Here is a 27,289-nt window from a genome sequence, read left to right as displayed (position 1 = left end):
GTCCCACAGGCACGTCCTCTACACTACAGCGCCCACCCAGGCACAGCTCCCTCCCTGGAGCCGGAGGGGGCGGGCGTCCTCACACTAATCCGAGTGGCACCTGGGAGCATGCCTCCCGCCTTTTTCCTGCGTGGCAGAGGCAGTTCTCAGGAACCGCCCCTCCCCCCACACACACACACACACACCAGTGTCCTCCCCCCACCCCCCACAAGGCTGCACAGGCTGCTGAGCCGCACTGTGGCCCCACCCCCATGCCCCGGAGCCTGGCTGGGCTTCTTCCCTGGGCCTCTCAAGTTGAGGGGACTCCTCACCAGCCATCATATCCTGGTCAGGCAGAGTCGGGGAGGGGTCCAGAGGAGTGGTGGGTGGGAAGAGGGGCACAGCTCCAGGGAGCGGCGTGTAGGACACCTGCAGGACCAGTGAGGCCTGAAAGAGAGGGGGGAGGGGCAGCAGGTGGGTGCACTGGCCTCAGACCACGGCCCTCCACCATCTTTCCTGTTCCTTTCATCCCTCCACCGAGGGAAGACGGCTCTGACGAGCGTCAGGTTTGCAGGAGGCTGTGGCAAAGCCACCCCTTCGGGGTCCCTCAGCGTAAGAGCACAGAATCTGAAGTCAGGTTCCAGCACCCAGGAGCTGTAGCTTCTCTGTGCCTCAGTTTCCTCCTCTATAAAACGGGGGTAGTAATAGCAACAGCACCTTCCCCAGGGGTCCAGTGAGGATCAGATGAGTGGACAGAGCACATCATAAGCTTCTACAAATGAATCAGCAGCCCAGCCGATCCTAAGAAGTTTCCAGCTCTCAGGCCAGGCCTGACCTCTCTGCTCAGCCGAGGGCCCTCCCCTGGTCTCCACAGACAGCACAACCTGTTCTGCTCGGCCCCAGCTCCGAGACCGGCTTTCTGAGCCAGCTTCACTCCCAAAGGCATGCTGTCCCCACCTCGCCTCCCGCGGCTCCAGCTTTGGGCAGCCAAGAGGAGAGGGACTGGTCACATCGCTCGAATGGACAGGGCGAGGCTGCCTGTGTCCCCACCCACCTGACCCCACCAGGAGGGCTGCACTGCTCAAAGGGCCCTGCACCTGAAGGAAAGGCACAGTCACGGCAAGCTCCCCAGCCTTGCAGCTCCTAGGCCAGTGGGGGCCTGGCCAAGCCTTCCCTGCAACCCCAGGTCCAACAGCCCTGCTGGGGTAGCCTTTTTACGGATCCAAGTAGTAAGTGCTCTATTTAACAAAGGCAAAAGAAAACCAATTGCTATAATTCTACCACTATTTGCATTTCGATATCATTATCTCTCATAGTTTTTAAACAGTGTACAGCTCTGTTATATATAAAATGCTTTTCTTTTACTTAATGTTAGACAGTAAGCACATCCCCAGGTTTTGACAAACTCTTTATAAATGTAATTGTTAAAGATGCAGAATATCGTCTGAGCAGCTCTAGTATAATTCACTAGGCATCTCTCTCAGCTGAGTAATAGCAGGGATTTCCAGAAGGTTCTGGAGCAAAAGCTGATTCTGAGACAGAAGATGCTCCAGGACCTGCATGTAATCCAGCTCTGGGGCTTGAACCCTCAGATTGAGGTCTGAGCAGGGGCAGCCAGGCTAAGTAAAGACAGGGCTGGTGCGAGGGCGGGGCTCAGAACCCTGAGGAAGGAGCTGAGCCAGCTCCACATCCCAGGAGACCCTGCAGAAGGCCTGGGAAGGCAATGAGACCCTTTTACTAGTAAATATCCGGATCCGAGGCATTGCCTAGCCGCCGCTGCAGGTTCCTAAACCACCACCAGGTGTCGCCACGTGCGCAGCCAGCGTGCCTCGCACTCGCATCCCAGGCTCCTGCAACCCAAAGAAGGGAAAAAAAAGAGCAGCCTGGGGGGGGGGGCGGGGGGGGGGGGGGGGGGAGAGAGCGTCCCCGCCCCAAATACCCAGACCCTCCCCTGCCCAGCCTGACTCCTGGAGACTCCAATTCAGGCTGGGGTGGATCTGGGCATCTCTATTTTTCTCCACTTCATCAAAAGGCAATTATCTGTGCTCTTTGGAGAAATAACTAATTGCAGGGTGAGGCCAGAATTGGTAGAAGACAACCCTGAAACATTTTTTATGCCAGAAACCAAGGAAATAACCAAAAAATGATGGAAATATGTCAGAAGGACAAAGAGTCAGTGGCTGCCACCGGCCAAATCTGGGACAATTTAAACATGAAAATAAATGATAATTACATTAAACCATTGACTACAAGAAAAATACATGATTCCAAATGGAAATAAATAAGTAAATAAAACAGGAAGGAAGCTTTTTTTATAGTGAAATGCCAACTGATTCACACACACAAAAATAACTGATTTAGAATACCACCATTTAACAATCATCAACAGAATAGCCCTGGCCAGTGTGGCTCAGTTGGCTGGAGCGTCATCCATTCACCGAGGGGTCAAGGGTTCAATTCCCAGTCAGAGTATATACCCATATTTCAGGTTCAAGCCCCAGTTGGGGCAAGTGGGGGAGGTAACCAATCCATGTTTCTCTCTCACCTGTCTCTCTCTCTCTCTCTCTCTCTCTCTCTCTCTTTCTCTCTCTCCCTCTGCCCCTTCCTCTCTCTCTAAAATCAATAAGAAAATAAAATAATAATAATAAGCCAAACCAAGAAGCAATAGTGGTTATTAAAACTGAGGGGTAGCCCTGCTGGTGTGGCTCAGTGGTTGAGCATCGATCTATGAACCAGGAGGTCACGGTTCCGTTAAATTCTGGTCAGGGCACATGCCTAAGTTGCCGGCTCGATCCCCAGTAAGGGACGTCCAGGAGGCAGCCCATCAGTGATTCTCATCATTAATATTTCTATCTCTCTCTCCCTCTCCCTTCCTGTCTGAAATCAATAAAAAATATTTTTTAAATTGATGGGTAAAAGATGAATGAGGCAGCAGGTCTTTACAAAAAGTACCTCCCCCTCAAATTCTTACTTCTTAGGGCCATGGATTTGGGATTAGTGGAGAAATTCAGCAAATGCTACTTTAACCAAAAAGCAAGCTTAATAACACAGTAACGAAACAAATCAGAGTCTACCCCGCCCGGATGCAACAGGGCAGCGCAGCGTCACTGGGTGATATTCCTGCCAACGACGCACACCCTACATCTAACTGTGAGGAAACACCAAACGGAGGGACAGTCTCCACGATTACAAGCCTGTATTTCCAAAAATGTCAAGGTTTCAGGTTATAAAGGTCAAAGAAAGACTGAGGAATTCTCCCAGAGGGAAGGAGACCAAAGAGTCAAAACAACTAACACAACACATGATCCTTAACTGGATCTTTTTGCTCTAAAAGACACTGTTGGAAAGGTTGGTGAGCCCGGCCGGAGTGGCTCCGTTGGCTGGAGCATCGTCCTGTACACCACAAGGTTGTCAGGCATGTTTGCAGGTTCAGTCCCCACTAGGGGTACTTATGGAAGGCAAACTGATCTCTCTCTCTCTCTCTATCTCTCTCTCTCTCTCTCTCTCTCTCCCTCTCTCTCCTTTTGCAGGTTCAGTCCCCAATTGGGGTACTTATGGAAGGCAAACTGATCTCTCTCTCTCTCTCTCTCTCTCTCTCTCTCTCTCCCTCTCTCTCCTTTTGCAGGTTCAGTCCCCAATTGGGGTACTTATGGAAGGCAAACTGATCTCTCTCTATTTATCTATCTATCTCACCATATCCTCGGGTGAGGATTAAAAAAGAAACTTGGACGTGGGTCAGTGGATTAGATGCAGTGCTGTCTCAACGATCATTTTATCAGTATTGAAGGTGGTGTTATGGGTTATGGTTCAGTAGGAGAAAGTCCTTAATCAGAGAAAATGCACACTGAATTCAGGAAAATTGGCAACTCAGTCTCAAATGGTTTAGGGCAAAATCTTCTTTATCCTACTCTTGCAGCTCTTCTCTGAATCTTAACTTTTAAGTAAATGGTTAAGAAACCCTTAGAAATCTGCTTCTGCTCTAACCACAGGACTCACACTCAGCAGAGACACACAGCAAACACCCCCCACCCCATGCTGACTCCTACTCTCCAGGAGTAACGTGAGCTCAAGACCGGCCACGTAGTTTGCAGGCTCAGTGCAAAACAGAATTTCAGGCCCCTTGTTACAAATTTACTAAGAATTTTAAGATGGTGACAGCAGAGAATTCAACCAAATGCCCATGGGGCTGGTCTGTGTGGAGTGTCTGCTTGGCTCAGCCTGAGTGGGTCCTGCTTCCGAAAGAGGGGGGGTGGGACCCCACCTGAAATAGCTGGCCTGACCTGTTTTCGTTCATTCATTTGCTTATTCATTCCCGCCACAAATATATACCGAGCACCCGAAAGGGGCCAAGCACGTCGGGGTGCTGGGATACTTCCATGAACAAAGCAAAGGCCCCCGCCCCCATGGAGCTGACATCTAGCAGAGGAGACAGACAATAAATAATAAACAAAATAAATATACAAATTATACAGCATGTGAGGAAGAAAAGAAAAGGTAAGCCCGGGCAGGTGGGTCAGGGGAGCAGGAGGGAGTGCAGGTTGCAGAGTTTAGTGGTCTGAGTGGACCCCAGTGAAGAAAATGGAGCAAAAACGTAAAGAGGGCACCGCTTGGCTGTCCTTCAGCCCCAGGTTCTTCTGACACTTGGTGACTGAGGTCCCCTGACCCTGGGACCAGATCCCCTTGAAGGACACCCTTTCCTATGTCTCAGGGCTCACCCTGCCTACCCACCCCCTTCCACACCACACGGGGGCATCTGCATCTCTGTGCAGAGCTGGAGCTGCAGGAGTGTAACCCCCCGGCCCGGAGGTGAGCACATGGGCTCTGGAGCAGCCTCTGGAGAAGCAGGGAGGAGCAGCAACCCCAGATCCCGAGACCCTCCCCGGGGTTTCCTGCGGACCCTGTCTCCTCCGCACGGAGAACGCCACACCAGCCTCCTGAAGAGCCGGCAATATGCTGGTGGCTCCAGGCGCCTGAATGAGACGGACAGCCCAGAACCAGCTCCACCGTTCACACGCCTGTCAAGGAGCCACAGGGACATCCCTGGCAGCTTCCAAGGACCTAGAACCCAGGATCTAAAACACATCTCGCCACCAGGGGGCAGAAGCCAGGGGCCACTGCTTCAGAACCAGAGGTGGTTAATACTGGAGGCCTCTAGCTCGGCTGAGGATCTGAAAAAAAGGGGGGCATGTCTGTGGGACCCACCCCCCGTCAGGACATCCCACCCTCACCGTGACATCATGCTTCATCCCCTCTCCCCAACTGCAGACATAACCAGAGCTGAGCTTTTCTTCCTGTGGGAGTGTGAGCTCCATGCTTTCCCAGGCCACATGACCTTGGCCTACAGCCCCCAGTAGGACCCTCTTTCAGTCCCGCCACATGACAAGCCCATTCCTCAGGTCTCCAACCCCAGCACCACTATGCAGACATCCAAACAGTCAGTCCTGTGTCCACCAACTGGGGGCAGGAACCTTAGTCACCCATGTCTGCCATCTTGGGGTCACGGTCAACAATATCACAGAATTCGGAGGGTCCTGTCTGGCCCCCAGGCTAGGAAGGCCCAAGAAACCAAAGGCAAAGACAGGGGACAACTCATCAGATCCTCCTACAGGTCCCGCAGCCAGGCTCCGGGGTCCTTCCCTCCCGCCCTGCTCAGCTCCACCTCAGGTCCCTGCTTCCAACACGCTTCCTCCTGGCTCCCGACCCGCCACACCCCTAGGTTCCAGGTGCACTCGTCACCGTCGGGCTTTTTTCTGATCTGACTCTGGCTGTCAAGGCTGAGGCGATGCCGACAGTGTTCGTGGTGCGGCCAGACCCTCATTAGCAAGCTGCTCTCCCCTAAGACATTTGTGAGCACGTGACTTCTTTCCTCCATGTGTCCGCACCCCCGTGGCTGCAGGCTCCCCCAGGACAGGGGAGTGTTTTCCTCTTCAGTCTGGAATCTGAGGACGGAGTTGGCATCTTCCCACGGCCCGCAGCCCCGTGTGCCCATCTGAAGGGACTTAGGAGAGGACACTGAGTGACAGGCAAATGGACAGCAGCCCCGCCCCCTCTCAGCCCTTCCAGGGTTTTCCCAGGGTCCCGCGGGCCCTGTGTTCACTCCTGTCGCTCCATCAGCGGGCTCCCTCAGCCCTCTGAGGCAGTCTGGGCTACAGCCACTCGGGGAGGGGAGCCTGGCATGCGTGGCCCATTGGGCTCAGCCCAGAAATCGGCTTCGATGAAAGGCCAGTGAGAAGCTACAGCTTCTGGCAGGGCTCTGTCCCTCCTGCCACATCCCCCGTTTTCTGTGCCTCCCACTGCAGTGCAGCCCCCGTCCCGGGAGGGAAGCCCCAGCGCAGAGGGCCTTGGGACCTGCCTGGGGCTGCACCGTGACTTAGTGCTACCACAGGAAGTAGAAGACAGTCCTGAGGCCTCTCCACAAAGATAGAGGCCCCCTCTCTCCCAGGCTGTGCTCAGCTGGGGGCTCACCCAAGCGGGGCCCAGCCCTCCTCTCCCATCCATCACCTCCGGCTCTCACACCCCCTTCTTGGAGACAGGGTCTGTGAAGGATTGGCAAGCTCTGCAGCCAACCAGGGACCCCAGCCCAGGGAAGAGAAGTGCAGACAGGCCATGGGAACCCAGAGGGAGGGGAGGAGCGGCGAGGCCTCTGGGGAGGCCGCCAGCCTGGCTCGGCCCATGGACAGGGACCAGGTGTGAAAAGCTCTGTCTCAGGGGTGGGTGCGCCTTTGAGCTCAGAGCGCAGCCAGTGCCGCTCGCAGGAACCGCAGTGTCAGGGTGCACACAGGGCTACAGGCAGAAACCTCTGAGCAGCTCGGCTGGGAAGTGAGAAAGCCTGGTTGGAGGCACTGGGGGCCGGACACAGAGCACAGGAGGAGCCCCATCCCTGACTCAGAACAGCTCTCAGCAGCCGCTGATGCCTGCCCCCATTTCTCCATCGGTGCTCACACCTTCACAGCCTCTCCAGGACCCCTCAAGGGGGGGTTCAGATGTCCCCAGAGTCCTTCTGGACTGCAGTGATGTGATACTGTGAGTGATAATAAGAAATACATATTTGGTCTTAACACCCTGTTTCTGGCACTCAGCCCCTAAGACCCTCAGAATTTCCTAAGGCAGTGATGGGCAACCTTTTGAGCTTGGTGTGTCAAACTTCGCCAAAAAACTGAGCATAACTCGGGTAGTGTGTCACTTTGAGGAAAAAACATTATTTCGCAAATGTTTCATCCTCAGGAGCAGCAAATGTTTCATCCTCGGCATGCAGCCACCTCAGCGGCCGCGTGTCATCAGAAATGGCTACACGTGTCAATGCTGACACGCGTGTCATAGGTTCGCCATCACTGTCCTAAGGGATGAGAGCGGTAAAGGTGCCTTTTGTTATGTTAATGAGGTGACCAGGAAAGCTACTGGCTGGTGACCCTGTGATTAGAGGGTTGGAACTTTTAGTCCCACGTTCCCCCACTTCCCCAGCCACCCCATCCTCCGGGGAGGAAAGAGGGGGTAGAGATTGAGTTTAATCGCCGATGACCACTGATTTAATCACTCATGCCTGTGTAATGGAGCCACCATAAGACCCCGAAGAACAGGAATCGAAGCCCTCTGGGCTGGTGAACGCCCACGTGGGGATGGGGGAGAGCGGTGGGCTGGAGAGGCACGGAAGCTCCTCGCCCTCTCCCACACCTGGCTCTCTGCTTCTCTTCCATCCGGCTGTCCTAAGCTACATCCTTTTGCAATAACCCAGGAATCTAGGAAGTAAAATCATCCTGTGTGAGGTGCTCTGGGAAATTAATTGAACCCAAGCACAGGGTCGTTGAAACTTTGAATCTATAGCCCGTTGGTCAGAAGCACAGGTGACAACCTGGCCTTGTGATTGGCATGGGGGTGGGGGGAGGGGGTCGTCTTGTGAGACTGAGCCCGTAACCTGGATAATTGAGTCTATTCAAGTCCCCTGAGAGTTTGGGAGATGCACCCTCTGATGCAAGTCCCCACTTGGACATCGATTCCCTGTGTGACGTCCGTCAGTCACCCTCTCTCTCTAGGTCTCATAGTGATTCCATTCAGAGCCCTGCCCAGACTGGCCACTTCTGATTCACCAAGCCACACACACACACACACACACACACTCACACACACACACACACACACACACACACTCACACTCACATATATACACACACACTCTCACATTCACACGCTCACATGCCTACACTCACACCCATACACACACACTCCATGGGGCAAGGTAGCCCCACTCTGTCTGAAATAACTCTGCCCAAAACCCCCCACCATATCGAACCCCCTGAGACTCCACAGGGAGGAAGTTTTATCTGATCGATAATTCCCCAGGGCATCCTGCAGGCTGACCCTAAGGGAAGGTCAGGAGTTCCACGGACCAGGAAGAAAGAATCCTGCAGGGTATATTTAGCTCACTGAAAATAACAGGAGGCCAGCGATGAGGGCTGGAAATTGTCTGGGAGAACTGGGAGAGTTCTGGGAAGGCTGGGGGAGGGGCGGGAGGACAATGGAGGAAAGGAAGGGGTCTGACAGGTCCGGGTGCCAGGGGAGAGGGATGTCTGTCTGTCTCCCTTCCCTTGTGATCTGTGACCCAGATGACTCAGCTTTTCTGGATCTGGAGAAGGAGGCTGGGCGGTGAGAAAGGCTGCCAGGGAGACTGGGGTGGGGATACCCCAGGATGCGGGGAACTTGGGAAAACATTGGTTTCTAGTGGAAAACCAACCCCAGGAAGGGACCCAGGGCAGCCAAGCGGGTGTGAGGCGAGGATGACTGAGCCCTGCAGGTGGGACCTGGCTGCCTCTGGGCCCCCGCCCCACTCTTCCAGCCCAGAGCCCTCCCAGGTACCTGAGCCCTGGTGGGCGGCCCCGACCTGGCTGCTGGGAGCTGGAGTCACACAGCTGTGGGGTCAGAAAGGCAAGGCCTCGGCCCGGAAGCTGGCCTGGGCAGAGGCTCCGTGAGCACTTACCCCCGTGGGCTGCTTCTTGGCGTCCAGCAGCGGGGCATTGAAGCTGGCAGACAGGCTGGGGGTGGAGAGCACCTCGCGGAGCGGGATCTTGGCTTCCCCCAGGAACCTGAGAGGAGGGAAAAGTAGGATGTAGAAAACTAGCCTGTGCCCAGCTCGTCTCTTGCCACACCCCTCACCACCCCCCTCACCACACCCCTCACCACCCCTCACCCCTCACCCCTCACCACACCCCTCACCACACCCCTCACCCCTCACCCCTCACCCCTCACCACACCCCTCACCCCTCACCACCACCACCACCACCCCTCACCACACCCCTCACCCCTCACCCCTCACCACCACACCCCTCACCACCACACCCCTCACCACACCCCTCACCCCTCACCACACCCCTCACCACACCCCTCACCCCTCACCACACCCCTCACCACACCCCTCACCACACCCCTCACCACACCCCTCACCACACCCCTCACCCCTCACCACACCCCTCACCACACCCCTCACCACACCCCTCACCCCTCACCCCTCACCACACCCCTCACCACACCACCCCTCACCCCTCACCCCTCACCCCTCACCACACCCCTCACCCCTCACCACCACCACCACCACCCCTCACCACACCCCTCACCCCTCACCCCTCACCACCACACCCCTCACCACCACCACCCCTCACCACACCCCTCACCCCTCACCACCACACCCCTCACCACCACCACCCCTCACCACACCCCTCACCCCTCACCCCTCACCACCACACCCCTCACCACCACACCCCTCACCACACCCCTCACCCCTCACCACACCCCTCACCACACCCCTCACCCCTCACCACACCCCTCACCACACCCCTCACCACCCCTCACCCCTCACCACACCCCTCACCACCACCACCACCACCCCTCACCCCTCACCACCCCTCACCACACCCCTCACCACCCCTCACCACACCCCTCACCACCCCTCACCACACCCCTCACCACACCCCTCACCACACCCCTCACCACCACCACCCCTCACCCCTCACCACCACCACCACCACCCCTCACCACACCCCTCACCACACCCCTCACCACACCCCTCACCCCCACCCCTCACCCCTCACCACACCCCTCACCACCACCACCACCCCTCACCACACCCCTCACCACCACCACCACCACCACCACCACACCCCTCACCACCACCACCACCACCACCCCTCACCACACCCCTCACCACACCCCTCACCACCACCACCACCACCCCTCACCACACCCCTCACCACACCCCTCACCACCACCACCACCACCCCACCACCACACCCCTCACCACCACCACCCCTCACCACCACCACCACACCCCTCACCACCCCTCACCCCTCACCACCACCCCTCACCACACCCCTCACCACACCCCTCACCACACCCCTCACCACCACCACCACCACCACCACGCAAACCACACAGACAAGCTGATCTCCTAGATTCTAGGACCTAGAACACCAGAGTCACTTAGGACCCCTCCTCCTAGTCACCCCATCACCATCCCTGGAGGGCCCGGCCCCTCTCCCTGCACAAGAGGGACACCTTCCCTTCCCCCAAGGTCAACTTGGACCCCTTTCTGCCCCTCCCCAGAGGCCCAGCCCTCCACCCCTGTCTGCCGGGGTGCCCCACAGAAGGGCTGTGTTGGCCATCAGACCTCAGCAGGGGCAGTCCCTCATCTCCTCTGCATTGCTCCCAGGCCTCAGCAGCACATCTGACCCAGTCTACACAGGTTTCCTAGAGCTCGGCCAGCAATGATTACACACGAGAAACCAACAGACCGTCCTGTCTCTGAGGGCAGGGAGGAAAGAAAATCGGGGCAGGGAGACCTGCCCCATTCCCAAGAGCCCATGACGGTCACACCTCACACTCCAGAGGCCGAATCTCTGACTGAGGGAAGGGGGCCCCATACACGATGGGCTCTCAGGAATCAGTAGGTCACCACGCGATGATCAGTGCAGGGCCCTTCAAAGAATGCCACGGGAAACGGTTGTGTTCTGTGAGCTATGAAATGGGCCAACGGCATTCCGCACACTCAGTGGCAGAAGGACAGCAAGTGGCCTGTGTCAACCACGACCGCGGCCTCGTGCTGGCCCTGAACTTCGCGTGCTTCCTGCACTCAGCCAAGGCACTGCCTCAGGTGTCCTCTCATCTTTTGCTTCTTCATTTTCTTTCCTAGTGAATAAATAGCACCTCTGGTCTCTGTAACAACTGATTTGAATATGGGTTTTTATGCCTCATGAAATGAAATTTTAATCTTGACCTAATTAGCTGATAATTTTTTTATCCTCACCTGAGGCTGTGTTTTATTGATGAGAGAGAGAGAGAGAGAGAGAGAGAGAGAGAGAGAGAGAGAGAGAAACATCAGTGTAAGAGAGAAACACCTATCAGTTGCCTCCTGTCTGCACCCCGACCAGGGATCAAACCTACAACCTTTTGGTATATGGAACGACACTCCAACCAATGGAACCACCCAGCCAGGGCTAATTAGCTGATTTTTAAAACTGGCTGCTGACAACGTCTCACCCATTAGGTAGGGTAGGGTAGGGTAGGGTAGGGAAGGAAAGGAAAGGAAAGGAAAGGAAAGGAAAGGAAAGGAAAGGAAAGGAAAGGAAAGGAAAGGAAAGGAAGAAAGAAAGAAAGGGGGGGAGGGAGGGAGGGAGGGAGGGAGGGAGGGAGGAAACTACACATGTTGTTGATGATGTGGAGAAATTGGAACCCTGTGCACTGTTAGGAATGAAAAAGGTGCAGCCACTGTGGAAAACAGTACAATGGTTCCTGGAAAACTGAAAAATAGAACAACAATGCGACCCAACAACCCTACTTGTGGTATTTCCCCAAAGAATTAAAATCAGAGACTCGCAGAGATGCTTGTCCACCCACCTTCATGGCAGCATTATTCACAACAGCTAACAGGTGGGAGCAGCCCAGGAGGCCATCCGCAGGTGGATGGATAATAAAACGCGGCATACACATACAACACACAACGGGTTGTTATTCAGACTTAGAAAGGAGAGGAATTCTGACGTCTGCTACAATGGGGATGAACCTTGAGGACTTTATGCCAAGTGAAGTACGACAGACACAAAAGGGTAAAAATCGTGTGATTCTACTTACATGAGATACCTAAAGTAGGCAAGTTTTTTGGAGATAGGAAGAAGAATAGCAGTTATCCGGGGCTGGGTAGCAAGGGGGAAGAGGGGTTAAAGTTTGGTGAGTACAGGGTGTCAGTTTAGAGCAGTGGTTCTCAACCTTTCTAATGCCGCGACCCTTCAATACAGTTCCTCATGTGGTGGTGACCCCCAACCATAACATTATTTTCGTTGCTACTTCATAACTGTAATTTTGCTACTGTTATGAATCGTAATGTAAATATCTGTGTTTTCCGATGGTCTTAGGCGACCCCTGTGAAAGGGTCATTCGACCCCCAAAGGGGTCACGACCCACATGTTGAGAACCGCTGGTTTAGAGGGACAAAGGCGTTCTAGAGGAGGATGGTGGTGATGGGTGCACAACAATGTGCATGGACTTGAGGCCACTGCGCGGCACACTGTAAATGGTGTGAGCAAAACGGGGGCTGCGCAAAAACCTGACACGCTCAGGTCACAGCGCGTATCACGTCCTAGGCCTATGGCTTCCTCGGCGGGAATTAATCTACCTCCGTGGAGCCCTGCCCGGCGTTCTTCTGCATCTAGGAGAACATAACTTCGAAACGTCAGAGTAATTTCCTTTTCCTACCCCTCGGAGGCACAGCCCAGGCACCAGAGCGCAGCCCACAGAGCACTCCATTGCCATCTGGTTGCCCGCGTACCACCTCTGTGTGCCGTACATGCTCACTGCCACTCATCCTGCACCCACCCGGGTAAAGGAAGCATGTGTCTGGTTTGCGGTTATTCAATCCTAGAGATTTCCCCACTTTGCTTCCTCCCGCCTCCACCGCCAAGGGAGTCCATGCACCTTCCTTGCGTGCTCACCGCGTGTTCTCCTTTGATTCTGGGTGCATAACAGGGACGGCAAAGTGGGCACTCCCAGGAGCATTTTCCCAATCCCTTGAGCCCTTGCTTCTGGGCACGTCCTCAAAATGTGGCTCAAATAGCCGAAACCGGTTTGGCTCAGTGGATAGAGCGTCGGCCTGCGGACTCAAGGGTCCCAGGTTCGATTCCGGTCAAGGGCATGTACCTTGGTTGCGGGCACATCCCCAGTAGGGGGTGTGCAAGAAGCAGCTGATGGATGTTTCTCTCTCATCGATGTTTCTAACTTTCTATCCCTCTCTCTTCCTCTCTGTAAAAAATCAATAAAAACATATTTTTTTAAAAAATGTGGCTCATAAACCTTTTCTTTGCTGACCCTGGTTAAATTGGTTAAGTTTTGTCATGTATATTTTACGATGCCAAATAAATAAACTAGCTGCGTGTGTAAGCTTCTGCCCAACAAAACCCCTCCTTTTCCATCCCTCTGGGAACCAGCGGACTCGGCCACCTTGCAGTTCCCTTGCTGGCAAGGCAATACGCCTGGTGTCTGTTCAGCACCCATTTTCTAACATCTCGTTAGAGAAAGGACTAAAAAGACAGGTGTTCACTAATACGCATGCTGGGTTCTAGTACAGACCATGCCAGTAGCGTCACGTTTCCTAGGATTTGGGATGGTTTGTGTTATATTCCTTCGGAGTGCGGAGCAAACTTGTCCCACAGTTCCCTAAGGCTCTGGCGTGTCTCCATCCCTGGGCCAGTGCGGGGGAGACACCTGACCCCCGTGTGTTGCCTGAGTGTCCTCAGGACCCAGGCACTGTCAGAAAGACCAGATTGGTTGAGCATTGTTCCGTGCACCGAAGTGTTGCCAATTCGGTTCCCGGTCAGGGCACATACCCAGGTTGTGGGTTTAATGCCCAGTCAGGGAGCGTTTGGAAGGCAACTGATGGATGTTTCTCTCTCACACAGTCTCTGTGTCTGTCTCTGACTCTCTCTCTCTCTCTCTCTCTCTCTCCTCACTCTCTCTCTCTCTCTCTCACTCTCTCTCTCTCTCTCTCTCTCTCTCTCTCTCTCTCTCTCTGTCTCTCTCTCCCTTCCTCTCTCTAAGCATGTACTCAAGTGAGGATTTAAAAGAGAAAAAAAAGATCAGATAGTGGGTATAGAGGACCTGCATATCCATGTGACACTGGTGATCAGAGTGACCCTGTCCTTCGTGGGAACACGGAGGCCGCAGAGCAGAGAGACTTGCTTGAGCAATTCCTCTTAGGGAGCCTGCCCTGAAACTGGGTCCCCAGATTCCCTGAGGGGTCAGCCTGGGGGAGCAGGAGGCAGGCGGGCAGAGGAGCAGAGGGAGCAGCAGGCCTGGTCATCAGCCACACATACAGAGCAGAGCCAGGCCTCCCGGGCCTCCCTTTCTGGCGCCCAGCCAGCCCAGCCGCCCCCTCCCCCTGGAGAATTCCAGGAAGAGAGGCGGGAACAATGGAAGGAAATGCAGAAGGAAGGGCAGGCCCCACCCCTGCCAGCCAGGCACCTCTGGCCACGAAGAACAGCTTGTTATTTCCTCCCTTAAATGTCTTTCTGGCTATGAAATGCCCCACCTGCCACCCCTGCCGTGGACCCTGGAAGTCCCCCTGAGGAGCTGGTGGCTTCACAGGCCCCCACTCCCCTAGAAGGAAGGGCTGCGGGCAGGCTGCCTGCCCCAAGCCTCAGGAGGGGCTGCCCCTGAGTGGGCAGCACAGAACTGCTCTGGGGGAGCCGAGGAGGGACTCCCTGGGAGGTGGCAGGGGTCTGGGGCTTGATCGCAGGAAACCCTGATGGCCACTGTTCCTTCATTTCCCAGAGGATGCAGCAGCCACAGCTTTATTCTGGGGCCTCGAGCGTGGGAGGCCCAAACACTTGACTGAGAAATAGACCCTAGGGCCCACAGTTTCCAAATCAGATATGCTCCACTCTCAGTAGGCACCAACCAGTGGCCAAGTGTGGCAGATGGGGTTCAATAGGGGTCAAATGAGGCAGGGAGGGGCCTGGTGGGGGGACCTGGGGGGCCTGTACAGGCTTCCTCTAGCAGCTCTGGGTGTGTGCAGAGGCCCTGCTGGTTGTAAAGAAACCCTCTTGGGTCTTGACCCCCCCCTCTGCAGCCTACTCACAGAAAAATGCCACTGCTCTCTCCCCCCCCCCCCCTACCGCCCTGCCCCGCCATCCCTCGTCATCCCTCCAGGCTGGGCTGGACTGTGTTCAGGAGCTCCTGGAATGTGTGGGCAGGAGAAGCGTAGGGGCTGAAAGAGCTGCTGCCATCCAGAAACAGAAGGAGACAGAGCTGGCATGCAGGAGAGAGGCAGAGGTCAAAGCAATCTCCATATTCACAGGACACACATGTTTCCTCCATGGAAAAAGAATTCCTTCCCAAATCCACCATCCACGAGGGCCACTGCCCTGTGGGCGATGGGAAAAGAGCTATGGGGTGGTGGCCTCCAAATCTGAGCCTTACGTGTGGGGTGGGGGGAGTGAATTAATGTGGCCAAGTCAGTTTATTTTAATGAAAGCACAAAGAAATCTAAACAATTTTATTTTAAAACATGGGGCCATCTTACGTCATTGTAAAAAGAAAGCACGGAGGCAACCCAAATGTCCATCGTGGACGAGGGGTAAACATTTCAATACAGCATGGTCCATGCAGTGGACATGGGAAGTACACTATCAACTTCTCTATGAAAAACCTTCAAAACCTTTTTTTAAAAAAAACGTGCAAAAGAGTGTGTACAATAGGCTACCAATACTTCGAGGAATGAAAAGCCTGGACTGAGCGCCTAATATCATGGTTGCCAGAGACTAAGAAAAGGGGAGAATGGGAAGTAACTGTTCAATGCGTATAGAGTGTTAGTTCTACGGATGAAGAAGTGATGAACATGGATGGTGGTGATGGTTGCACAACAATGTGAATGTGTTTAATACCACTGAACTACAAGCTTAAAAGTAGTTAAGATGATAACTGTTGTATTTTACCACAATTTTTAAAATCTACTTAAAAATTAATATGCTACCTCTTGCCTAAAAAGAGAGAAATGTCCGAATCTGTGTTGGTGATTAAGCAATAACGTAAGAATTCTGTAATGATAGATAAGACACGAAGAACAGTGGTACCCGTGGGGGAGGGGTGAGTAGGGGGCAGGGGAGAGACAGATGACAGGGAGAATTTTTGCTGCATTTTTTTTTCTTAAAGTTTTTGTTTTTGTAACAAAAAAAAATTAAATGTTCACCATCTCAAAAATTAAATTTAAAAACAGAACATAAAACTCTTTAAAAAACTTATAATTTATTCATACAACAAATATTTACTTAGCACATCCAGCCAAACACCGTCCTCGCCCTCATGGAACTAGTTCCTAGTGATCACTGCCCTCCGACAGACTGGGTGTGTATGGGATGGAGTGCCAAGTACCTTCCGTACACTGGCCGACCTAAGCTGACACTGGCCCTGTGGGGTGGGTACTGTTACTGGTCAATCTACCATACAGCGAGGAAAGTGGGACTCGGAAAGGCATTCAACCTGCCTGATTTCACACAAGTAACAGGCAGAGCCAGATGCCAAACTTTGCCTTGTGCCGAACCCCAGAGCAGCTGGGACACCTCAGAGCCCCATGAGAACAACATGAAAGAAACAAGAGGGTCCTGGATTTGCTTTATCCATGGAAAAGGGGACCCAGCCTGTAAATTTGATCTGGCCCAACTTTTTAAAAAATCCAATTCCAAGCTGTATTCATGAGCATGCCTTTTTTATTTTCTGTATTTTGATGCTTTGGTGTCTGGGGCCAGGGCTAGCCAATTTCTAGAGATAGTAAATTCTATACCTGCAAGTGCAAACCAGCCAAGCCAAAGCCCAGACGCCCACCACTATGGGCTCCTACACTCCAGGCACTATTCCCCTGCCCTGATCACCCCAGGGAGGTACCACACACCTCCAGACAGCCACTCCCCCCCCCCCCCAGAACCTGCCAAAATCATTCAAGCTAGCCAATCCCAAACCCCTTACCCTGCCTTGCCTGCCCTTTTCAAAGGAAGCCACAGCAAAGGCTCTGCCCGTGGTTCCCCTCACCCCTCTGCCTCCTGACTCACCCTGGTGTTTTCCTAGTGGCCCTCCATGGTACGGCCCATCCTATCCTCTAAGTCAGGCGTCCTCAAACTACGGCCCGCGGGCCACATGTGGCCCACAACGAATATTTTTTCAGCCCAGCCAATATAATGGTATGTAAGAAATGTTTTAATTAAAATTTCATTACTTACTTTTTACAATATCCTGTTATACATAATTATTAATAACCAACTACAACGTTCACTAATGACTGATTACTATAATCATGTTGCGCTCATATCCCTTACGTGACTTATGCACAAGCCCACCATTTCTCTCCACTAATACCAGCAGCGAATATTTTAGCAGCCAATTGCCACGTCATTAGTCTTGGACTGACTTGTTTGGTGTGTGCAACAGAAAATATTTTGCTTTCAGAGAACAAGAAAAATAGGTTTGTTTGTGTTACACTTATTAATTTGTGCAGTTATTCAGTATCTGGTAAGTTAATGCTCAAGAAAAAATATTAATTTTTATTAAAATGTTCTATTTTTTTAATATTTTTATTTTTATTGATTTCAGAGAGGAAGGGAGAGGGAGAGAGAGGGATAGAAACATCAATGATGAGAGAGAATCATTGATCGGCTGCCTCCTGCATGCCCCCCACGGGGGACCGAGCCCGCAACCCAGGCATGTGCCCTTGCCTGGAATCGAACCTGGGACCCTTCAGTCCGCAGGCCGACGCTCTATCCACTGAGCCGAACCAGCCAGGGCTAAAATGTTCTATTATTTTATGTTCACGATTACTCATTTATTTCAGCCCTTTGTATTCAGCATGCATCTATAGAAATAAACCTATGTTTCTATGAAAATTGAAGCTTTTGGTTTTTTGCGGCCCACATAAACTTAAACCTTGCTTATTTGGCCCGTGTGAGCCTTTGAGTTTGACGTGCTTGGTCTACACTATGCACTGGAGTTTTCAGGGGGTGACTGTGAAGGCCGCGCCCTGGGAGAGGGAGCAGAGATAGAGGGTCGGGTACAGGGTGCAGGTCTGACAACAGTATACGGATTTTTTTGTTCTATTTTTGCAACTACTCTACAATTTTGAAATTATTTCCTAAAAAATAGCTCCAGAAAGGTTTCCATGGGTCAGTGTCTCACTCTTTTTTTTTTTTTTTTTTTTTTTAATTCTCACAGGAGGATACGTTTTTATTGATTTTAGAGAGAGAAGTAGGGCGAGAGAGAAACATCCATCTGTTACCTCCCATAGGCACCCCGACCAGGGATCAAACCAGCAGCCTGGGTAAATGCCCTGACTGACTGGAACCTGGAACCTTTTGGCGCACAGGACGACGCTCCAACCAACTGAGCCACCCGGCTAGGGCAGTTTCTCATTCTTTCTTTATCTTTTAAACTAAGAAAAGGACATACCAACTAAAATATGTGGACACATTCGTCAATGACTCAGCTGCACCTTCCTCTCAGAGTGTCAGGCGTGACGGGAAAGCCAGAGAGCCCCTGTCCTAGCCAGACACGTACACACGCACGCACTTGGGGGAGGAGACACCCGTGAGCCCTCCGGCCCTCAACCATGCGTGCCTGGCCACAAGGGGCAGGAAACCAGGGACAGCCGGACATCCCCACCCCCTGAGCCGGCCTGGCCTCTGGCAGCCTTCCCGCCAATATCTGATTCCCTGGGGCTGCCTAAGACTCACTCTAAATAGTTTTCCACTTCAATCCAGAGAAAGAAACAAAAACTACTCCGAAAGCCAGGGATGCCCTGGATAGAATCCAGAACAAAACATAGTTTTAAAAATCCTTGGAAAATAAGGATAGCATCAGCACTTCCAAGCAGGCTGAGAACAATGGGGTGGTGGACTATAAATATTCCTGCCCAAAGAGCTCCCCAGGATTCCAGAAAGGGGGGCCTGCCAACCTGTGTGCTGAAACCCAGAGCCAAAATTGAGGCCTACATTCCCCAACGTCTAGATACAGCAAACCACCTCTCTGCCTCTTTAAATGTCCTTGACACCATGACAAAGCAACTGACAGGTGACACGCATAAAATAGACTGAGGGTTAAATATACAAGCCACCATGAATGAATAAGAAAAACACAAGCAACTAAAATATAAGGATAGGTAACTGGCAGAAGAAGAAATACAAATGGGCAAAAAACATGAAAAGATGCTCAACTTTACAAATAGTCAAGGAAATACAAATTATAAGGTAACCATTTTCCCCCCCACGGCACTAGCAAAAATAAAAAAACTGACAGACACTTATTTTACTCTGTTGGTAGTCATAAATTAGGGCAACATGTTGAAAAGTACTCTGGTGGAATCTGGGAAATGTTACATACTCCTACCCTTGGATCCAGTAATCCCACTTCTAAAGGCTGCTCCAAAAGAAAAAATAGTGTGGGGACATAGAAACATCTGGACAAAGATGTTCAAAGGATAGTCACTTGAGAGCAAGAAATTGGAAAGAATCTAAATAGCAGTCAGTAAGGGTACTGTGGGCCTGGCCAAGCGGCTCAATGGTTGAGCATCAACCTATGAACCAGGAGGTCACGGTTCATTTCCCAGTCAGAGGACATGCCTGGGTTACAGGCTCCATCCCCAGTGTGGGGGGCGTGCAGGAGGCAGCCAATCAATGATTCTCTCTCATTATTGATGTTTCTCTCTCTCTCTCTCTCTCTCTCTCTCTCTCTCTCTCTCTCTGTCTCTCTCTCTCCCTCTCTCTCCCTCTCCCTCTTCCTCTCCCTCTCCCTCTCTCTCTCCCTTCCTCTCTGAAATCAAAATATATATTTTTTTAAATAAGGGTACTGCAGTGGGGTAAAGCCTGGCGCACCCACTTTGTGAAATACACACAGCCATTTAAAATGGGTTGATCAGTACACCCTGATGAAAAGGGTTCGTGATGAGGTGACGAAAAGCAAGGTGCAGATCAATACGTAGAGCACGATCCCATTTTTGTGTAGGTAAATGTATACACATGTATGTAAACAGACACTCGCATTTGCTTAGGAAAAGGAGAGGGGGGTATGTTCCAAATTGTCAACAATGGACTCCACTGGAGGGAAGGGGAGGATGGGGAGTGGGAGGGAGAACTTGCACTTTTCCCTTTATAACTTAGTTGTTGTTGTCGTCTTACTCCTCACCTGAGGATAGTCTCTCCATTGATCCTAAGAGTGGAAGGGAGGGGGAGAGACACACAGAGAGAAACATTGATGTGAGAGACACAGCTATTGGTTGCCTCCCACACACGTCCCAACTGGGGCTGGGGATGGAACCTGCAACCCAGGTACATGCCCTTGTCCGGAATTGAACCCGGAGCCTTCAGTTCTTACCACTGAGCCAAAAATGGAGCTTACTTGAGCCTATAAAAATACTTATAATTTTTAACTTGTATGGGTTTTTTTTAAGTTATCTATATATATAAAAGCCTAAGCGAACGGCCGATCATTTGACCTTTTGACCAGTAGCTATGACATGCAGTGACCACCAGGGGGCAGACACTCAATGCACAGATATGGAAACATGGAACAGGCTGATGAATCTCAGAGGGAATAGGGTAGGGAGGAGGGTGGGAAGAGATTAACCAAAGATCTTATATGCATACTAGAGGCCCGGTGCATGGATTCATGCATCGGTGGAGTCCCTCGGCCTGGCCTGCAAAAGGATCGGGCCAAAACCGGCAGTCCAACATCCCCCGAGGGGTCCCAGATTGCGGGAGGGTGCAGGCCAGGCCAAGGGACTCCACCAGTGCATGTATTCATGCACTCACAACCTTTTAGCGACTTGGTGACTCACTAAAGCGAAGTGGGGCTTTGAGGGGTTTACACTATTCCAAGGGCAACACTGGTGAGTGCCTAGAGAAAAGCTTGTTAAAAGGCAGCGAGTGCCTCCTAACCGGCTCCTGTGTAAATCCAGGTCTCTTCTCCACTTCCTCACTCCGGGGGCTGGGCACAGTCACCCTGGGGCATGCTGGTCAGATCAAATGCAGGATTCCCTGTTAAGTTTACATTCCAGATAAACAATGGATCATTTAAGTACATCCCAGGCACTTAATTGAGTATCCTGTATGTGTCTTTGATGAAGCTGGCCTGGCCCCTGAGGTGCCGCAGTCAAGGTGAGCATTTTGACCCTGATGCTTTGGCAGGTGGGTGTTTTGACCCCGTGGAGACTTCTGCTTCCATGCTTGTACGTACCAGACATTTAAACCAAAAATACACTTACATTAATTAATTTTCACCAGGAAGGCATTTTCCAGAACAAAGTAACCCCGTTTGATTTGATACATTTTATAAACAACGCAATCAAACTTTCCTTTTTTCTCCATCTTCATTTTTATTTTACCAAAATCATTGCCACTGGATACAATTGCTCTCTGTTTAAGTTTCCCAACACAGATTTAGCTCAGATTTGTTTTCTTTTTCAGGGTTCATATCAAATTTGGTTCCCTCCCATCTTGAGTTTTCTTTGGTGGAATTGTTTCTATTAAAACCCATTTTTCCAGGTCACTAGTTTACAGTTGCCAGCAAGATTCTTCCATCAGGCCCTAACCGGTTTGGCTCAGTGGATAGAGCGTCAGCCTGCGGACTCAAGGGTCCCAGGTTTGATTCCGGTCAAGGGCATGTACCTTGGTTGCGGGCACATCCCCACTGGGGGGTTTGTAGGAGGCAGCTGATTGATGTTTCTCTCTCATCGATGTTTCTAACTCTCTATCCCTCTCCCTTCCTCTCTGTAAAAAATCAATAAAATATATATTTTTTAAAAAAAAAGATTCTTCAGTCAGTTTTCATTTCCTTATCAAGTTTACCATATGCAGTCTGGGCCACGATTATTGTATGGTGATCATTTCCACCAACAATTACATACATAAACTACTACCAGGTTCTATTTGTTCCTTAGCTAACCCATGAAGAAAACTGAAAGCAATTCCTGGCAGAAGGGCCCGCATTGCTCAACCCTGGTGCACACAGGCCTCCCCTGGGCAGTTTCAAGAAGTGCTCACGCCTGCCTCCTACTCCAGTTCGTCCTCTCAGCCGTTAGCTGCAGCGCCCAGACAGGGATGTTTTCCAGCATCCAGGCCATTCTCATAGGCAGGCAGGGCTGGAACACTGGTCCAAAAACCTAGACCTGCAGTGTCCACCACACAGCCACCACACACATTAGCTATTTATATTTAAATTAAATTAAATGTAAGATTCCGTTCCTCAGTTGCACAAGCCAACACAGTTCCATCATCTCAGAAAATTCTACTGGGTGGCACTGGTCCGGAGTCGAGATGAGGGGGTCTCAGCCCAGGCTGCACATAGAAATACCCAACACCTGGGAGTTTGTCATGATGGCGGCCCCGCCCCCAACCAATGAAATCCGAATCCCAGGGTGGGGGCAGACAGTGTCTGTAAAAGCTGCCAGGGATGCTGTGGTGTGGCTGCATTAGGAACCTCTGGGCTGAACAGCCCAGGGGTCAAAACAGCTGGTCAGGGACCAGGGTCCCCTCCCCTCCAGCGTCCCTCTGAGTCGCCCCGAGTAAACAGGAAGTTCGTTGTTCAGTGCAGCCTGGGATGGGAGTCCAGGACCTCCAGCTGGATTTACAATGAGCGCCTCCCAACCGTAGAAGTGGAGTTTCCTTTTATGTGCATTTCAAACCCGATGGTATCAACACAAAGTGTATTCACCCCTAGCGGTTGGCTCCGGGGTCCCTCAGGCTGAGGGTGGGTGGGGTGCTGAGCAGCCAGGAGGCAGTTCCCAGCCTGAGATTTCCCCCCTCCCTCCCACCAGGACTTTCCAAGATCCCACTCCGGGCCAGTGGACCAGAGCGATGTACTAGGTTCACAGAAGCCTGAGGACCATCAGGTGACCACGTCACTGCCAACTCATAGTTAAATTTTTAAATTTTTACTTATTGACTTGAGAGAGAGAGTGAGAGAAACACCGGTTTGTTCACTTATTTATGCATTCATTGGTTGCTTCTTGTATGTGCCCTGAGTCCTCGTACAGCGAGGTCACCCCAAACTGACATCAGCCGCCAGGGAAACACACAAGTGTCAAGTGCCCCAAAAGCCCTGGAGAAAGAGAGGAGAAGAGAGGTGGGGAGACCTGGTGGAGAGAAAGACTCAAAGGAAAGGGGGGTGAGGAAGGACAAAAAAGCAAAGCGAGAGACTTTGAGACTAAAGAATACGCAAGGCGTGGAGGAGAACTCTGACACAGAGGGAGGCCGAGGAGGGAGGTCAGGGAGAGGGAGAGGAGGCCGGATAGAGGGAGACCGCGGGGTGAGCAGCGGTGGAGGGCTATGACTAGGTACACCAGTCATGAGCTCACAGGACACACACCCAAAACCCCAGAAATGAAGGGGGCTGCTGCACGGCGACCCCGTGGGACCTCACAGAAGCCTGAGGACCATCAGGTGACCACGTCACTGCCATGCCTGTTACTTCCCTGTTTGCTGCCTGACCGGTCGGTGACGGCTGGGGGGCAGTGAGGAGGTGTGCTATTTAAAATGCTCATTCATGCCCTACCCAGTTTGGCTCAGTGGATAGAGCATCGGCCTGTGGACTGAAAGGTCCCAGGTTCGATTCCAGTCAAGGGCATGTAACTTGGTTGCGGGCACATCCCCAATAGGAGGTGTGCAGGAGGCAGCTGATCGATGTTTCTCTCTCATCGATGTTTCTAACTCTCTAGCCCTCTCCCTTCCTCTTCTGTAAAAAATCAATAAAATATATTCTTTAATAAAAATAAAAATAAAATGCTCATTCATCTCAGTTCACTGAATTGTTCCCATTTTCTCTTTCAAAATGAAAAATGTCACAGGGTTACTCATGTCACTTCCCGGTATGTTTCTTACTTTCTTTTTTTTTTTTTTTTTAATACATTTTATTGATTTTCTACAGAGAGGAAGGGAGAGGGACAGAGAGCCAGAAACATCGATGAGAGAGAAACATCGACCAGCTGCCCGCTGCACACCCCCCACTGGGGATGTGCCCGCAACCAATGTACATGCCCTTGACTGGAATCGAACCCGGGACCCTCCAGTCTGCAGACCGACGCTCTATCCACTGAGCCAAAGCCGTTTCGGCTGTTTCTGACTTCCATCGCTTTATAATTGTTACTCTCGAATTCTTTTCTCAGATGTCATGTGTAAAGGGAAAGCGCTGTGAGGGCTCACCATGGAGGCATCACCGCACCACCTGGCACGCATCCTGCCCGCCTGCCCCTGCTCCAGCAGGTCCACCCTCACGCATCCAACATCCCAGCAAACTGCTATCCAGGCTGGGCACCCATTGGCTCCTACACGGACGCCCGAGTTCTATCATTCCCACAGGTGGCAGTGTTGTTTGGGCAACCTCTGAAATGCTTCAGATATTTATAAATCTAAGTTTACATTTGAATTTCATTTAACTCATAGTTAAATTTTTAAATTTTTACTTATTGACTTGAGAGAGAGAGTGAGAGAAACACCGATTTGCTCACTTATTTATGCATTCATTGGTTGCTTCTTGTATGTGCCCTGACCAGGGATCGAACCCACAACCTTGGTGTATCGAGGACGACGCTCTAATCCAGTGGTCGGTAAACCGCGGCTCGCGAGCCACATGCGGCTCTTTGGCCCCTTGAGTGTGGCTCTTCCACAAAATACCATGTGCAGGCGCGCACGTACAGTGCGATGGAAACTTCGTGGCCCATGCATAGAAGTCGGTTTTCGGCCTGGGCGAGCCTATTTTGAAGAAGTGGCGTTAGAACACTCAAGGGGCCAAAGAGCTGCATGAGGCTCCCGAACCTCGGTTTGCCGACCACTGGTCTAACCAACTGAGCTACCCGGCCAGGGCCAATGTTTAATTTTTAATTGCTAGAAATGCAAAATTGAGATAAATGTTTGGAAAACTCAAAAATTATATTCCAATGGTTATTAGAAAGAAGTTTCTGATAAATTGGGACCTTATATGAATTGATCTTCTGTAAATTGATGTTTGAGGAGCTGGTTTCCAGCACACTGGCCCTGCAGTGAACTAGTCACGTGGGGAACTGGTTTTCTGGGAGCCAGCTTCCCTCCAGGAGCTGGAGGACGCCCACGGGGGCCCCTGAGAGGGCCCCAAAGTGCAGTACAGCCTGGCCCCTGCTGTGACCTCTGACCCTCGGCCAGGACAGGCCATGTGTGGCACTGGCCTGGTGTCACCCTGAAGGCCAGCCTGGCCCCTGAATTGCTCACACATATGTTCATGGCCCCTGCTCTCATGCTGCCTTCAGGGTCTTAGAAGTCTCCCCGCAGGGGCTGCAAAATGCTGCATCTGATAGTGAAACCGAAACCTGCGTTTCCTCTGGGTGCCTCTCAGTAAACAGGCGGCCCCGCCTCTGCCTCACTAAGCTCGCTCCCTCCACTCCAGCATCTTCAGGGAACTGAACTCTCAGAAGGTCCCAGCCCCTCCTAGGGCTTCCAGGAGCCTCTGCAAGGTGTAATGACCATGAGCAAGTTGCAGATGAGCCCTCCAACCGCAGCTCTGCTGTCACTAGCCTTGGAGAAAATTACCCATTCTCTCAGGGCCTCAGTTTCTCCACCTGTAATGATGACGATTCTAATAGTAGCATGTAACTGATTTTAAAAGATCTTGTATATAGTGACAGGCAAGTGAATCAGTCTGTAGTGAGTTTCTTTCTGGGCCAACAGTTCTTTTGAGACCCAATTTCAATGTCCAACAGTTCCCAGAAAGAAACTCACTACAGACTGATTCATTTGCCTGTCAGCATAACTATTATTGCTCGTCTCACATTCGGTTCTTATAAGTGTATTTCTAATAGCACATGATCTCACTCATCTAGGGGAAATAATGAACAACATAGACTGATGAACAAGAACAGACCCAGAAACAAGGAGGCATGGATCCGACTGTCGGGCCTCAGAGGGAGGGTAGGGGAGGGTGGGGGTAAAGGGGAGAGATCAACCAAAGGACTTGTGTGCAAGCATATGAGCCTAACCAGCGGTTAAGGACAACAGGGGGGTGGGGGCATGTGTGGGGAGGGGGGTGGGATGGGAATGGGGAGATGAGGACAAATATGTGATACCTTAATCAATAAAGAAATTAAAAAAATAAAAAATAAAAGATCTTGTATATAAAGACTCAGCCCAGGGCCAGGCCCTTGGCTAAGCTCTCAGAAAACATCAGCTGTTGTGGTTTTGCTACTATTGTCCTCAGCCTGGTATTGGAGGGCCCTATCCATCTGGGCCTATTGCTGCCTTCTCAGTTGGCTCACTTGTCATGTGACTTAGTCCCATCTATAAGGCCTTAGCCTGGCTGCCTCCATACCCAGACACCGGATGCCCTCCCTTCCTCACCTCTCTAAAGCCTACCCCAGCCTCTAAGTCAGGCTGAGTGCCCCCCCTCCAGGAAGCCCTCCAGGACTACCCAGTGCTCAGAATCACTCCCTTCCTGGCCTGTAGGCCCACCATTTGTTCTTGTGGGAGGCCGCCGTGACGTCTACAAAATGTTTGCCTGTGTTGGGATAGCATCGTGTGAGCTGACTCTAGCCCCTGCCCCCTGTGCAGGTTGGGGCTGCTGAGGCCCTGGCTGCCACACCTTAGAGCCCCACCTCGGGAAGGCCCAGCGGAAGTGGCCCCACACAGACCACGCGCTGCACCCATGGCCAGTAGAACCACGGAGAAACAGTGGCAGTTGGGTTTTTCTTGCAAGCCTCTTAAGATTTCATACTTCCCAGGTGTTTTGCAGCCTGAGACCCCTGTCAGCCTCCCCCAGGTCTCTGAATCCTCCCTCCTTCCCTCTACCTCCTTCCCCCCCCCCCCCCGACCCCCCACTGCAAGGTAATACAGCCAGGCCTCCCAGGACTCAGACACCACTGACCCAGTTCCCAAACAAAGGCTCCCCTGTGAGCAGATCACAAAGCAGCAAGGCCACCATGCCTGATCCTTGCACCCAGACCTCAGTAAATGGCACCAAGAGCATGAACCCACCCCTGCCGGCACCTAACACAGCTGCACCTGCACCCCACCTCGCCCAGCAGGCACTGCTGAGCCCCTGACAGTCACAGCTGTGCGGCCTTGCAAGCTGCATCTGTCCCCAGGCCACGCCACCCACAATCAGCAGGACCCTCTGCATGCTCCGTCGGTCCTGCCCACCCCCCACCCCTACCACCAGCACATACAAGGCCCAGGAGCTCAGTGACAAGAGAAGGGATCAGCAGGGAGCCTGCTTTTGCCACCACAATTTTGCATCTGCTATTCCCCCTGTCTGGCAACCCTCCCCTGCTACCTACGTG

At 52.1% G+C, this 27,289-nt stretch overlaps 1 protein-coding gene across 15 annotated transcripts in view; it reads right to left on the bottom strand.

The window, feature by feature from the left end:
- Window positions 1–27,289, bottom strand: part of DYSF (dysferlin) — a 207,542-nt gene that overhangs the window by 148,978 nt on the left and 31,275 nt on the right. For all 15 annotated transcript variants that reach the window (XM_054728122.1, XM_008147464.3, XM_008147462.3 and 12 more), the window contains exons 4-5: window positions 8,951–9,056; window positions 312–426 (exon numbers count right to left, since the gene is read on the bottom strand). In XM_054728122.1, the coding sequence (XP_054584097.1) occupies window positions 312–426; window positions 8,951–9,056 (221 nt within the window). The remainder of the gene's footprint in view (window positions 1–311; window positions 427–8,950; window positions 9,057–27,289) is intronic.

The sequence above is a fragment of the Eptesicus fuscus genome, chromosome 16, assembly GCF_027574615.1.
Source record: "Eptesicus fuscus isolate TK198812 chromosome 16, DD_ASM_mEF_20220401, whole genome shotgun sequence".
Classification (NCBI taxonomy): domain Eukaryota; kingdom Metazoa; phylum Chordata; class Mammalia; order Chiroptera; family Vespertilionidae; genus Eptesicus; species Eptesicus fuscus.
Note: the sequence above shows the minus strand (reverse complement) of the source record. Positions and strands in the feature narration are given on the sequence as shown.